General features: G+C 43.9%; 2 protein-coding genes across 3 annotated transcripts; both read left to right on the forward strand.

The window, feature by feature from the left end:
• Nucleotides 1-23: 23 nt before the first annotated feature.
• LOC127979591 (uncharacterized) lies at nt 24-6,959 on the forward strand. Its single transcript, XM_052585131.1, has 3 exons — nt 24-70; nt 3,015-4,573; nt 5,013-6,959. The coding sequence occupies exons 1-3, from the start codon at nt 24-26 to the stop codon at nt 6,947-6,949; spliced, it is 3,543 nt and encodes a 1,180-aa protein (XP_052441091.1). The 3' UTR covers nt 6,950-6,959.
• A 3,175-nt stretch (nt 6,960-10,134) lies between these two features.
• Nucleotides 10,135-13,998, forward strand: LOC127978953 (zinc finger protein 706). Of its 2 annotated transcripts, none has more exons than XM_052583976.1 (3): nt 10,135-10,300; nt 11,131-11,266; nt 13,213-13,998. In XM_052583976.1, the coding sequence occupies exons 2-3, from the start codon at nt 11,132-11,134 to the stop codon at nt 13,306-13,308; spliced, it is 231 nt and encodes a 76-aa protein (XP_052439936.1). In that variant the 5' UTR covers nt 10,135-10,300; nt 11,131; the 3' UTR covers nt 13,309-13,998. The 2 variants fall into 2 exon arrangements, with proteins under 2 accessions (XP_052439936.1, XP_052439937.1); XM_052583977.1 differs by having other exon boundaries at nt 10,137-10,300; nt 11,128-11,266.
• Nucleotides 13,999-15,256: the final 1,258 nt, after the last annotated feature.

The following is a 15,256-nucleotide window of genomic DNA, read 5'->3' on the forward strand; positions in this document are numbered from 1 at the left end:
GGGATTTCTGAAATGGGAATAGGATGCCTGTAGGGACCTGCCTGACTGCTGCCGTGTTCCCGTTTGGCAGGTACGTCCCAGCATGCAGTGGGACTGTGGGACTGTAGAGGCAGGAATGTAGTAGGTGGAGGCCCCGGACAGCTCTTGCACAGGTGTGCAATCAGCGCTCCGCCAGCTTTTTAGGGGGTGGTGGAGGGGACATGCACATTCCAGTGGCCCTTAAAGGGACAGCAGCATTTTCTCTTCACATGCCAGGATGTCTTGACTTCGAACCTGTCCTGTGGGAAGCTGCTGAACAGGTTGGGTGAAGGAGATGATTCTCTTTGCATCAGCACCATAAACCTGTCTCTGCGGCTCTGTAGTCGACAATGATGAATCTGTATTACACAGCACTGTTCTCAGGCATTTGCATTGGCGGCAGCAAGTCACGCTTCGGTTGACCTTCATAGGAAGCTCTCAGGAGAATGAAATGAGTCGATAATGTTTGTTTGTTTAGTTTTTTTGACTTGACAGACCTTATAAACAAAGAAGTGCACTTGTGCAAACTTAAAAAAAAGGACATTATGGATATGACATACTGAATGTAATTACTTAACTTAATTACTTATTAATTGCAATCAAATTAAATGTAGGCCTATTAAAGTTTAAATTTCAGAATTACTTTACATAAAATACTTTAAGGTAGGATTTTAAATTTGACATTATTACAAAGTGCTCTTTTTAAAAGAGTACTTAAGTGTGTAAAGAAACAGTCATGAAAGTATCTCTCTTTAAGTCAGGTAAGTGGCCTTTTATTTCATTAATATTATATAATATGCAAATGTAAGTTTTGTTTAATATACTTCTAAGATTTGAAGTACACTACAAGTGTGTTTTCAATGCAGTTAAGTATTTTTTGTCACAAGGGTCACTGGTGTATTTGTCGGTACTTCTGCCATTGTGGTGAACGTGGAACCTGTCCATTGACACATATTGTTTTCAATATGGTTGGATGTCAGTGGGAAACAGAGGAAGTGACTGACAGGATGGATCAAAAGAACTTCCTCTTGTGTCAAGCTCGGGTTCCTCCCCCACATCTGAGAATGTTTCGATGTACTGAGCGACGTTCATATTGAGAGACGCAATTAGTGTGCATTAAAACACATATACACACAATTTCACCACAGCTCTGTCGAGACTTGATCAAAGTTCTTAAGAGCGGGGATGATATTATAACTACTTATTACAACAGATGCTACGCCCACATTCAAGTGAAGAGCATTTCTGTCATTATTTAGTCTTAGAAGATTTGCACCAACCCTAATCAAACCTGTTCCAGCAAATAAAGGTCTTCAGGATAGAAGTTTCCATGCAGGTGTGATTTGGAATTCAACTCTGCAGCTGTGGCCCTTCAGGAACTGGGTTCGGGGTTTAGGGATGAGCCCTTTTGAATGGAACACAGGATTTGAGTCTCTACTAATGAGCTGATGACCTGAAGCAGGTGTGTTTGATTAAGGGTGCATGCAAAACATGCAGTGTTGGGGTGCCTCAAGGACCAGTGTTGGGAACCACTACCATTGTGTGAGCTGCTCACAGAGAGCCCACGGTGAGCCCAAAACTTTAGGCCCTGCCTGGGCAAGCCTTCATTGGGCCTGTTTAAGTTTGGTGAGGGCTGGCCCTAGCCCACTGTGCCCACAAAAAGCCAGCATAGGCCCTGCAGAAGCATGTTTGCAAGGAACATTTTTCCACTATGAAGAACGTTTTATGAATGGAAAGCCTCCTTGACTATTATAGTTTCTTTATCAAGTTTATCAAGTTTGTTTATCAAGTATTAAAGGTTCTTCATGGAACCATAGATGAGAAATTTTACTTAAAAAAAGAAGTTACTCTCATAAAGTTTCCACGAAGAAGAAAGAACTATAAGAACATTTATTAATAAACTACAGAATTCTTTTTCATTACAAAGAACCTTTTGTGCAATAAAAAGATTCCAAATATCTTAAAAGTTCCAAAGAAGAACCTTTATTTTTAAGAGTATATTTATTTTCCATAGACAAAAAAATATACTGCACTAGAGGTAAACCACAAAAACATCCTAGCAGCAACCACACACACACACACACACACACACACACAAACACAGACATAGCAATAACTATTTTGCATAGAAATAACACATTTTGTTCAGAAAAACAAAAGTAATTTGGTGATGCTATGGTTGTTTTGTGAAGTAACTAATGCTGTTTATACCCACAGAATGACTTAATAAAGAAACACTGTGTCTAAGATGGAAATTATCTAGGATGTCTGTGGAAAATCCTTCTTCTTACCAGGACAAAGGACAGACTGTTATAATTCTCCTGCTGCTATTGAGGGTCTGACACCTTTCAGAAACCTTCAGGCTGGACATCTATACCCAAGCACGGTCAAAACTGCACCCAAACGTCATGCAAAATAATGATGGATGGTGTTTGATACAAAACTGATCAACACTATACATGTATATGTGTTTTTTAAAAACAGCTGGGCTGATTTAGAGAATGACTTCCTCATACAGTAGACTTATACCAGACATATATTTAGTGCTCTGAATCGTCACACCATATAAAGAATGAGTTTCCCATAGAAAGAATAAAACATGTACATATGTTTACTCACATGTTGCAGTCATAGCCTAGAGCTATAGTCGAGTGAGAGTGTTCTCTTTCATCATCTCGTGTTCGAGATCCACCTATGGGAAGGGCATCCGTACCTGACCTCTGCAGAAGCATCCAATTGCACCAAGTCTGGCTAGACAGACAGAAGCGCGCAGCCAATGCCAGGTAAGGCCCCGCCCCCTTACCTAGGGGTATAATAATGGCTGCAGCGCTGCTATTCTCCATTTGACATTCGCTTCTCGCGATCTCTGCATTGACACAGTTCGGTTGGATTACGCTGCTCACCTTCGTGTCTTCAGGAGGACATATCGACCGATCAGCCTCCGCCAGACGTGACTGTCGTCTTCTCAGCCTTTTTCTGCTGTGTTCTGCATTCAGAGCCGCCCACGCTCTCGTCGTTCACCTGCTCCCACGGCTGCCCGCCACGGATTTTTCCGATTTCTTCTCCGGTATGTCGCTTTCAAAACCTACCGCTTCTCCGGGGAATAGCCTATCACGGGCCTGCCCGGCCGCGTGTGGAGCGCTAATCGCTGCTAAGGATCTTCACCCGTTCTGCGTGGTTTGCTTGGGCCTTAAACACGCTCAAGAAGCATTGGAGAACCCGGAAAATTGCAGTAATTGCCTTATGCTGCCCAGAAAGCTTTTACGACGCCGTCTTAAAGTTGCAGCGACCCAGTGCGCCGAGCTCGGTTTTTCTGACTCAGATGGGGGACACGGTGACGACGACGCGCTACCGGGGGACTCCCGGGGCGCATCCTCACTTGTTTGGGCTGACCAGCCCAATCCCGCATTCCCCGAAGAGGACATCTTCGCGGGCAACCTCATGCTCGCCGACGGACCGGCCGGTTCCGGCGATGAGGATGATGCGGCCCTTCTCGGGGTCTCAGAGGACGAGGAGGCCATCCCGCCCTCTGGCGTTCCCCAGGCTAGCGGCCACGCAGCCCTGCCTCAGTCCATCCTCCTGGAAGTGTGTGAGCGAGCGGCCGCTCGCCTCAACATTGAGTGGCCGGCTCCACAGAGCGCCACCGACCAGGAGAGGGATATTTACGACGGGAAAGTGTTGGGACCTCCTCCCGGTCCGAGGAAACAACTCTTCCCCGTCCTTCCAGCGTGCGCTAAGCATATGAGGCACAATTGGAGCGACCCGCTCGACTTCAAACACGGCCTTTCGGGGCTTGAAGTAAAAGATATGGCATCTCATGGTATGGGTGACCCCCCCGCTATCGAGCCGTCCATCGCCAGGCACCTTAACCCCGCTCAGGGCGGGCTGCTCGCTCCCCCTAAGCCGGTCTTGCCAAACAAGATGGACCGTTTTTCCGCCTCAGTTCACCAGGCCGCATACAAGTCCTCGGCCTTGGCTGTCAGGGCCCTCAACGTCTCGTCTCTCCTCTCCGCCTACCAGGCGGAGCTTTTGGACGAATTAGGCCAACAGCTAGAAAAGGGAACTCCTTCTCTACCCCTGTGGAAGGAGATCCTCACGGTGAACGACCTCGTCCTTCGTAACGCTCGGCAGGCCGTCCAAGCCTCCGGGCGCTCTATGGCGCTTTCTGTGGTGGGAGAGCGCGCGCTCTGGCTTAACCTGTCAGGCCTTCCTGACAGTGAGAAGCGGCGCATCGCGGGCGCGTCGGTTGAGCCCGGCCGGGCTCTCTTCGGTCCCGCTGTCGCATTGATGCAACAACGGTGTGACGACAAAAAGAAGGAGGACGAGGCCTTCAAATTATGTCTCCCTAGGAAGGCGGCCCCACGCCAGACAACCCCTGCGCGTTTGCCAAACATTCCAGCCATGGGACGACACTTCCACCAGGGCAAGGAAAGGCCCCGCAACAAACCCCCACAACGGCAGAATAACCCACCGCCTGCTAAGCACTGGGGAAAATCGACTCCCGCCGCGGCCGCGGCGGGAAAACCACCTAACCCTTCCCCCATCGACTCGAAACGTAAGCGGTCTGCCTGATGTTCGGTTGATGGGGACATCGAGTCCGCGTTCACGGGCCTCGAGCCCTTCGGACTCTCTTCCTGTCCCAGGACCCCCGTTCAAAAGACGCAGGGTCTCCCGTGGATGGATCGGTTCCTCCCCGTTCGAGGCTGCCCAGCCCATGTGTTTAATGAACGGTGTGTGTTCCCCCCTCATGTTCAGGGGGCCTGTTGTGAGGAAAAGTGCAAAAGCAGTGTCACCACACCGCATACACTCTGTTCCCCTCACCCAACCAATAAAGGCTTCGGCCCCAGTGTTTCCCCAACACAAAACACACAAAAAAACAAAAAACACATTAAAACAAACGAATCAAATGAATTCGTTACGGAGAGAGGATCTCTCTCTGCAGAGAGAGGAAATCTGTCTGAACCCCTGCATGGTGCCCCTGGTGTGTCCACTAGATGGCGCCATTGTATCACAAATAAACCAGCTGGGCTTACACAGCCCCGCTGCAGCTCGGGTGGGAACGCTCGCAAGTCACGAATGGGCTTGGCGAACTGTTTCGGCTCCCGAGTGGGTGATGCGTACTATAATGCAGGGATACAGACTGCAGTTTGCAATGAAACCCCCGCATTTCAACGGCGTTCTCTCTTCACACACGGAAGAGAACGCCTCACACATTCTGAAAGAGGAAATATCCTCCCTCCTAAACAAGGGAGCGATTCAAGTGGTGCCCCCCAGTCTGATGAATCAGGGATTTTATTCTCGTTATTTCCTGGTCCCAAAAAAGGACGGCGCTCTCCGTCCTATTTTGGACCTTCGTGTGTTGAACAAACATTTGAGGAAATACAATTTCAGAATGCTGACCCATGGCTCGCTCGCCCGCGCCATAAAACCGAACGACTGGTTCACATCGGTCGACCTGAAAGATGCTTTCTTCCATATAAGCATTTATCCGTCACACAGGAAGTTTCTTCGTTTCGCCTACCAAGGCACATGTTACGAATTCACAGTTCTGCCGTTTGGGCTCAGTCTGAGCCCCCGGTGCTTCTGTCTGTGTGCGGAGGCGGGTTTAGCACCCATGAGAATGTCAGGTCTGAGGATTCTGACATACATAGACGATTGGCTCATCGTAGCCGAATCGAAAGAGAAAGTATTGCAGGACACCTGCCGTGTGCTCACGCACATCACATCTCTCGGGTTCAGAGTGAATGTGAGCAAGAGCAATTTTACACCCAGTCAGAATGTCATTTTCCTGGGTTTGGAGTTGAACTCAGTCTCCATGCGAGCGCGTCTCTCTCAAGAGCGCGTTCTCTCTCTAATGAACTGTCTGTCGCAGTTCAGAGAGGGGGCGAAAGTACAATATCGCACATGCCTCAGGCTGCAGGGTCTTATGGCTTCATCAATCCAGGTTGTACCGCTGGGACTCCTGAGAATGAGAGCGTTCATGAAATGGGTTTTGTCACTACATTTCAGCCCGACGCGCGATCTTTGCCGCTCTGTAATAGTGACGCGCGCCTGCTCGGCAGCCTTGCGCCACTGGAAGAGCGCAGACTTTTACGCACAGGGAACCCCTCTGGGGACGGTTATGATGCGGAAAGTTGTGACGACAGATGCGTCCTTAACAGGCTGGGGCGCCACCCAGGAGGGCAGAACGGTGAACGGTCTGTGGCCGAGCAGACTAAGTTCAGCGCACATAAATTATTTAGAGCTTATGGCCGTATGGAAAGCTCTGAATCATTTTCTGCCTCGCCTGCAGGGACATCATGTGCTCGTACGCTGCGACAATACCACGACAGTGGCTTATATCAACCGTCAGGGCGGCGTGCACTCGTCGAAACTTCACGCTCTAGCTTACAAGCTTCTAGTGTGGAGCGGACGGGTTTTCCTGTCGTTACGCGCGACTCATGTTCCGGGCCTTCTAAACAGAGGTGCGGATCTTCTATCAAGGGGAAACCCAATCTACGGAGATTGGCGCCTTCACCCGCAGATAGTGGCTGTGTTATGGATGAGATTCGGACAGGCAACCGTAGATCTATTCGCCTCGCGCGAAAACTACCATTGTCCTATGTTCTTCTCGCTAAAGGACGTGGACGCGCCCCTCGGGGTGGATGCACTGGCCCACCCGTGGCCCAGTGTGCTGCTGTATGCCTTTCCTCCCCTGTGCCTGATAATTCCTACACTGGCCAGGGTGAGAGAGCAGGGCCTGTCTCTCATTCTGATAGCACCCAGGTGGCCCAAAGCACCATGGCTGGCGGAGATAATCCCTCTGTTATATGCCGAGCCGTGGCGCCTTCCCCCCCGCACGGATCTATTGTCCCAAGCGAACGGGGAGATTTATCACCCGCACCCGGACAGGGTGGCTCTTTGGGCTTGGCCCGTGAGAGGACGAACCTAAGCGCACTTGGGCTTTCGCCGCGTGTGATTGCTACTATACAGAATGCCAGGGCCGTTTCTACGCGATCCTTGTATGGCAGTAAGTGGCGAGTGTTCGAAGGGTGGTGTGATGGGCGTGGTCTCACATCTTATCAGTGCTCAGTTCCTGATATTTTGTGTTTCCTCCAGGACCTCCTAGAAAAAGACAGGTCTTTTTCCACAATTAAGGTCTACTTGGCTGCGATTTCGGCCTGTCATGTGGGCTTTGAGGGCTCAACAGTCGGGCAGCATCCTCTAATCCGCAGATTTATGAAGGGTGCCCGTCGCCGCTTGCCAGTCATCAGGAGGACGGTTCCTGAGTGGGATCTCTCCATGGTGTTGGAGGCTCTGTCTCAATATCCTTTTGAACCTCTTGGAAGTATTTCCCTAAAGCTGCTGTCCTTCAAGACAGCTTTGCTCTTGGCCTTGGCATCAGCCAAACGTGTCAGTGAGCTACATGCATTTTCGGTTCATCCCTCGTGCACTAAATTCTCTCTTAGTGGAGATATGGTTTCCCTTAGGCCTAATCCGGCCTTCATGCCGAAGTGCTTCCCTGCGTTCACTTCGGAGGTGTTGGAGCTGTCCGCTTTTCACCCTCCACCTTTTTCCTCCCTGGAGGATGAGAGGCTAAATGCTCTGTGTCCCGTCCGTGCCTTACGGACATATATGAACAGGACCAGTGCTTTCCGGAAGAGCGACCAGCTCTTTATTTCATGGGCACCCCCTCATGGAGGGAATCCTATTTCTAAGCAACGCCTCTCACATTGGCTTGTGAATGCTATAGCTTTGGCTTATGAATCAAAGGGTATGCAGCCACCAGGGGGCATCAGAGCTCATTCCACGAGGGGCATTGCCACCTCTTGGGCTTTGTTTAGGGGAGTGTCGCTAAAGGACATCTGCTCCGCTGCTAGTTGGGCTTCTCCTCATACCTTTGTGCATTATTACCGGCTGGATGTCACCAATATCTCGGTAGCACATTCGGTTTTAGGGGTGGGGTCTGCTTAGCCCTTCCCTGCAACCCTGTTGGAGGTGACGACGGAGTGAATGGGCTGGCTGGCCATGCACATCCCTGTCACTAAGCATGTTTTTACAGTCCTTTTCTGGGTGTAATTATATGCACATTGGTTATCATGTGTGTGATGCAAAATGTTTTCATGTGCTGCATATGCACAGTAGTCACGATTGTGCATCAGTATTGCAGGTTCATGAGTATGGGACGTGTCAGGCACCGCCTCTTTGGGGCGACCGTCCTTCTCTGGCTTTCAGAACCTCACTGTGAGTGTATTGGGCAATCGGGGAGCTGTCCATGTCTCTCCCATAGGTGGATCTCGAACACGAGATGATGAAAGAGAACAATAGGTTACTGTCGTAACCCCGGTTCTCTGAAACATCGAGTGGAGAGATCCACCAGCGTTGCCCCGCTTGCCTCACGAGAAGCGAATATACTTACTGGAGAATAGCAGCGCTGCAGCCATTATTATACCCCTAGGTAAGGGGGCGGGGCCTTACCTGGCATTGGCTGCGCGCTTCTGTCTGTCTAGCCAGACTTGGTGCAATTGGATGCTTCTGCAGAGGTCAGGTACGGATGCCCTTCCCATAGGTGGATCTCTCCACTCGATGTTTCAGAGAACCGGGGTTACGACAGTAACCTATTGTTTTGCATATTCAGACCTGCAGTAGCACTGAAGGCTAACGAATTTCCTTCTCAACATTTTCTTTCTTTGAGCTGGAACTGAAAATGTATATGTATTTGTTCTGTTTTATTAACTTCTAGTAGGAATTTAGCTTTTTATGTCAATATTTCATACATGTGGGTAGATTTATAAGAGAGGGGAAAATAAAGGAATAGTTTACCCAGAAATAAAAGTTGTGTCATCACATACATTCATGCCACTAAAGATTTGCACACAAGTATTGATTTGTGTCCTTGTAGAAGATTGAAATCTTTAGACCCCATTCACTATATGCTACACCGCAAAAAAACAAAACAAAACAAAAAAAACAGCACGAATTCCTTTGAATTCAATCTATGCATACACATTCAGATTTAACTTAGAACTGTAATAGAATAATATAAACTTGTCATCTATTGAATAAATGCTTCCAAAATAAGCTAACTGTGCTTTTACTTTCATTTAGTTAGTTAATTGTGAGGTGAGAGGCCAAAAGGGTTGTTGAAGATTACGGTAATACTGTCACCTGCTGGTGGAGCAAAGAAATAGACTACGTCTGTGAAAAGTGTCGTCACAGAGGGGGAAAATATATTACATAGAACTGAACCAGCTATTACAACACAACACGTTTTTGTGGTTTATTTTTTATTAACTTTTAACAGAATTGTTATTACAATAAATAAGATAATAAACCACATATGATTTAATGTTCATTTGTTTCATTGTATTGTAAATATCTTTTATCAGATACAAAAACGTCAGATAAAACATGTAAAATGTACATTTTTGCTGTGTGAAAAATTTACATTATTTTTACATTAATGCTTTATTTTAATCTTTACTAGAAACGTCTCTGGACGTTTTGGAAGAATTATAAGCAGTGCAATAATAATTAATTCCAGTGTGTGGCAGAAGATCTCACAAGTTATTGCTTTCATGTAAATAGAATAAATTTTGAGTCTTAAAATTTAGTATATTGTGAACTGACTCATTATATATGGATTTTTTTTATTCACGAATGAAAATGGGGAGTAATATAATAAGTAATAAACAAAGCAGATTTTTGTTTGTATTATTATTTTAAAGCCTTAAATCTACTCTTGTAATTAGTAATTATTTGTACTTGTTTACGGACGTGGTTTTCTTATTGCTTATTTTCTTATCGTTTATTATTGTTTTTTATTGTAATTTATATGTTATTGTTATTTATTATTAATGATGATAAATAATAATAATAATAATAATAATAATAATAATAATAATAATAATAATAATAATAATAAAATTTATTTACTTTTCATTTTGACTGTATCCCTTTCCTGAGATCTGGTATGTTTTAATGGCTTTTTTGTTTCTTTTTAATTTACACAAAGGGATCAGCGAATCAGCTGTAACTTTACACTTGTGAATATGACCTTTTACACACACACAAAAAAAAAACACATGCAAGTACAGTATGTTCTGTTTTTGTGAAGAAATATCAGAACAGCACTCTTGCTCTGGTGTGGCGCGCGGCGCGCATGGGGCTCTCTAGCGCTCGGCGCCGCTGTGGTCAGAGCAGGAACTACAGGAGCAGCGCTCTGGGACGAGCACAGCTGTCAGAAGCTTGCGGGACGACATAACCACCTCAGAGCTGCCAACGGATCTCATCTGTGCGCCAGGTATGACCAAAATACTTAGTCCTAGACAGAGAATAAAACGTAGTCGTATTTTATCAACCCATATTCACGCGTATTCAAAAGTTGGTGTGTCGTAAGATCTGGTTTTGTTATTGTACTTACAAAGCATGCTAGCTGGCAAACCATATGGTGTTGTTAACTAAGCCCAGTGTGTTTATAAGCTAATCTACGTCAACTCTTAAAGCATGCGAGGTTTTACATGTTTGATCTGTCGTTTTCAGCTCTTAGACGTTTTTTAACCTCTGGTTATCGACATACGTGGATGGTGTAATGTGAAATAGTGCTAACTGTCGAGCTAATGTGCTAACGTACCTTAATGTACACTGACAGCTAACGTTAGCTCACTGACAGCTAACACTAACATTAAAACTCGTCCTTATTGTGTACTAATATATTATTTAGGAAATATCACATACTGGAATAGCTGTTAACTGTAAACATTATTCTACTGTATTATTCATGAGAAGCATCTTGTGTTTTCTGATCACTCTGTGGTTTCTGTATCCAGCTGTCTGATATTGTTACTGTTTTAAACAGCCAGAGGCAGAACATGGTGCACACTAAGTGTTAGATAAGCTCAAACACCCTCAATAGGATACAAGACACAGTCCCGCTGGAGTTTTATCTGAATGAATTTTTATTAGCACAATAAATGATGTAGAGTTAGGTTAGTTGCTAGACACTCAGATATAATGATGTTGTTTTACAGTTGTTTTGTGTCTTGTTTGTTCTTGATCGCCAAGTATGTAAATCCATCATCCATTCACTCTCTGTAATAAGTCGTTGACGTCAGTTTGTCTTCCATCCAGCAGCATGGCTCGTGGACACCAGAAAATCCAGTCTCAGCAGAAGAACGCCAAGAAGCAGGCAGAAATCAAGAAGTCCAAAGGCCACGACCAGAAGACAGCGGCGAAAGCGGCGCTGGTGTTCACGTGTGGCGTCTGCAGGGTCAGTGGTAATTATAGCCGGTTATATTTACCCCGTCAGATCATCCTTAAAGGCTCTTTTCAACTAAGTCTCAATACCATCTTATGACAGATTGCACTTTTTTAATACTTTTTGAACTTAATTGTATACGCTTTGGACATTTTCTGAACACTGCCCAAAGAAAGGAGTCTGTGTTTTCCCTGCACGCCATCGATATGAAGCAGATTTTATATATGGGTGTGTGTAGACAATGAAAGTGTTTGGAAATTTTTGTTCTCAAGCTGTAACTTGTTTCTGACTTTGAAAGTTATTCACTGTAGGGAACAACCCTGACTTGTCAGTACACCTTCTACCAGTAACTGAGAGCCACACATGAGAGTTATGGGCACCAAACGTCCCATTTTACCAGTAGTTTTGTGTATGCGAATGTGTTGAATATATCACTTTCGTAATTACAATGTATATAGCTGTACACATGCTTTCATTGCTGTGTATAAATCAGTCGACTGTCAGAAAAGACATTGCCTTCAGTTTCTTGAAGCTGTGGTCACATTAGCCAAAATCTATTGTCAGTCGATTAGTGATGTATGAAGTCATCATCAAAGCAGGCTTTTTCTGTTGGGTAATGCAGTGAATTGAGATGACCAACTTGAACCTGTTGTGAAATCTGAAGTGAAATTCCTCATGGCCTGGATTCCTATTGAAATAAGCTTTTCCCTGTGAAAAGTGGCAGACAGTGTGACCGCACCTTTATAATACTGTCTGTGTATTTCAGGACTGCACATTCATGACTTAACAAATAATCACGCTTCTTTGACCTATAATCACAGTTGTTAATTAGGATTGTCCTCATTTGCACTGTCATGTAAGCCAGATATTAAGAGAACGTCAGCTTGCATGCAGGGTTTATTTGACCTCACTTAGTTTCCTGATTTATCATATTTACCATATACAATTAAAACACTCTCTACATTATGAAATACTGGTTAAAGCTTGTCTCAAAAGCCGAAACGTTGAAATTCCTGAACTTAATTGCAATGACTCCAAATTGTTAGCATTTGTTTGTATTAAAATGATAAAAGAATTGATATTTTAGCACAAGCAGTTTGGTGAAGGAACACAGACTGGCTTGTTACCCTTTCATTGAGCACAATCTCTTTTAGTGGAGTCGTCTAAAATGGGAAGGTTTTTCTCTCCGCTGCTGTCAGCTTTCACTTGCTCAGTGAGGGTTTGATATTAAGACCAATATTACCAATTTACACTGCACTGACACTATTGGATGAGAAAAACAATTAAACTAAACGGAGTTGAATAATGACACTAACTTGGCAACATGGACATTGTTTTTCAACTGAATTGACACTGAACTGACTTCTGTAGAGCTGCTTATAGAGGAACTGAACTTTCTTTCATAATTGATGAACTTTGCAATAACCACACTGTTGGTGAACTGAATTGAGCTGATTAATGACCCTGTCTTCTGTAGTAGAGCTAGAATTACACAGCGCACGCAAATTATTTTGGATTAACCGTTGGTCAACACTAATATATATTTGGGGAAGGATTCTCACTATTAACTAACTATTCACTATGACTTTTGCCTAAATTTGCTGTTTATTAGTCGTTAGTAAGGGAGTTGGGATGTTTATGTGTGGGGTAGGTTTTAAGCGATCTAAATTATGGTGATTCAGAATAAAATATTAATATGTGCTTTATAAGTACTAATAAACAACGAGTTAGTTTTACTGAAGTTATACTGAGTGTTGTGTATATGTTAGTAAAAATGTATCCACTGGAAAGCTCTGATTGGTGGATTTAAAATGTTGACATCTGGCAACCCCAAGCAGTGCATAATCATTCAGGTGTTAATTGGTTTGTTGTATAGAGTGTTTGTTTCATTAAGCCAGACCTGGATTCCTCGAGCTATAGCATGGTGAACTAAACCATGCAACCTTTCTGTTTTACAGTCGCAGATGCCAGATCCCAAGACCTTCAAGCAGCACTTTGAGAGCAAGCACCCCAAGAGCCCTCTTCCCCCAGAGCTGGAGGGTGTGGAGGCGTGAAGACACCAGGGCTTGATGATTGTATAAAACATCACTATAAGAGTCCTGATCTCAAGTTTTACTCAGCAGGACACCATCAGCGCTCTTTCCTGAGTTTTATACATGCATCCTCCCCTTCACTGCAGACATGAATTCCGTGGATCAAAGACTGATGACGTTTAGCTTCCCTCTCAACACTGTTTCAGTGCTCTTGCCTTGGCTGCGATCAGATCAGTGTGTTACCTCAACCTGCGCTCACACGCTTTCTTTTCTCCTCTTTCTTCTGTCATTTAATAGATTGAGAGAAATAAGAACACTACCAGTGATCCTCAAGTGATCATCAGTAACATAAATGTGGTAGTTACAGACATATTTGTCTGCTTTTGCTTGCTAGATAAGTCATAGATGAGTGCAAATGGACATGGGACTGGCTTCTTGAGATTTTCTCATTCACTAATTTTGCTTTCCACCGATCGATCTCTTTTAGTCCAAAGCGAACTGGATCTATACACTGAAACTGGAACCTGATGTGTTTCTGTGAATCACTGGATGTGCCCGAGGTTACTGTATTCTTCATTTTAAAGTTGCTGCAAATGTTATTTCTCTTTGGAATGATCTCAAACAATATCGCCTCAATGTTTGATATTCCCGCTCAAGCCGCCTGGTTTCCGCACCACTGTAATATATCTCTGTAATAAAACTGAACTTTAAGACGTTGTGAGGCATGTCTTCAACACAGCTGGTAAGAAACACGAGTCTAAAAACTTGATTTAAATATACTTTCGAAGCGTGAATGGAAAAAGATTTGACCGTGGCAACCAGGAACAGTGTTTCTAGGGCAGTTATTACGCACCGTTACCATGAAACAACACTGCAGGTCAGAAGTCACAGCAGAAGCACACCGAACCAGACTCTGAAGGTTTGACCTGAACATGTCTGGAGCTCCGGCCATGTCAACTGATATTTCAAAGTTGCAATAAAGCTGAAATAACACAAATATTAGATGGAAAATTAGAACTGTTGCGTTGGCAACTAACTGGAATAAGTGAGTTTAACCCTTGTGCTGTGTTGAAACGCCACCTATTTTGGTGTACCTTCTCAAAAAAGACTTGTTAATCTCTCAATATGCTTTATTATTGGCCAAATTTTCATTTTAATCTTTTTTTTTTGGTCAACTTGTTTTCTTTTAATTAGCACAAATGTTGTTGTTTATTTCTGAGGGCGTGTTTTTAGGTGCAGAAATGTATAAGTAGGTTTTTGTAGGCTGTTCATTTTTGACTGAAAAACCACACCAACACCCCCCAAAAGTACACAAATGATCAAAATTTCAAGATTTATGGGTTATGGGGAAGTTGTTATACCCTGCATGAGCAAATTCGTTCTGCGTGAGCACATTCGGTCCATTGTGATAACATTAACTAGCATTTTCAAGGAAAATAAATCCTTTCTGTGTCACATGACTGAAACTGAAAGGGTCACATGACTGAAACTATGTATATATATATATATATATATATATATATATATATATATATATATACACACACACACACACTAATAAAAATGACAAAATCACCTAAAATATATAATAAATATAAAATCTACTATATATATAAAAGCTAATTCAAAATATATTAATAAATACTATAATAATGTAGAAGTACTAAAATAACAGTAGACCTTTTCAGATTTTAATCTAAACTACTTTGTAGTATCTTTATTTGAGTAATAATTTGAATGTTTTATTATGAATTAAGAGGAAAGAAAAAATAGTTAAAGGAATACTGTTCAGACACCAGGAATTGAGTTTGATTTTGTGCTTTACTTGGTAATTTTATTAATCAGTTTGTCACAATTGCTTCCGCCCTGAACTCATTCAACCGCAGGGTGCTTGTATCTCATCTAGATAACAATGCCAATCCCTGTGTGTCTCAGTCTCACTCAGGAGAACGCAGACAGTCAGTGGCCC

This window comes from Carassius gibelio, chromosome B19, assembly GCF_023724105.1.
Source record: "Carassius gibelio isolate Cgi1373 ecotype wild population from Czech Republic chromosome B19, carGib1.2-hapl.c, whole genome shotgun sequence".
In the NCBI taxonomy this organism is placed as follows: Eukaryota; Metazoa; Chordata; class Actinopteri; order Cypriniformes; family Cyprinidae; genus Carassius; species Carassius gibelio.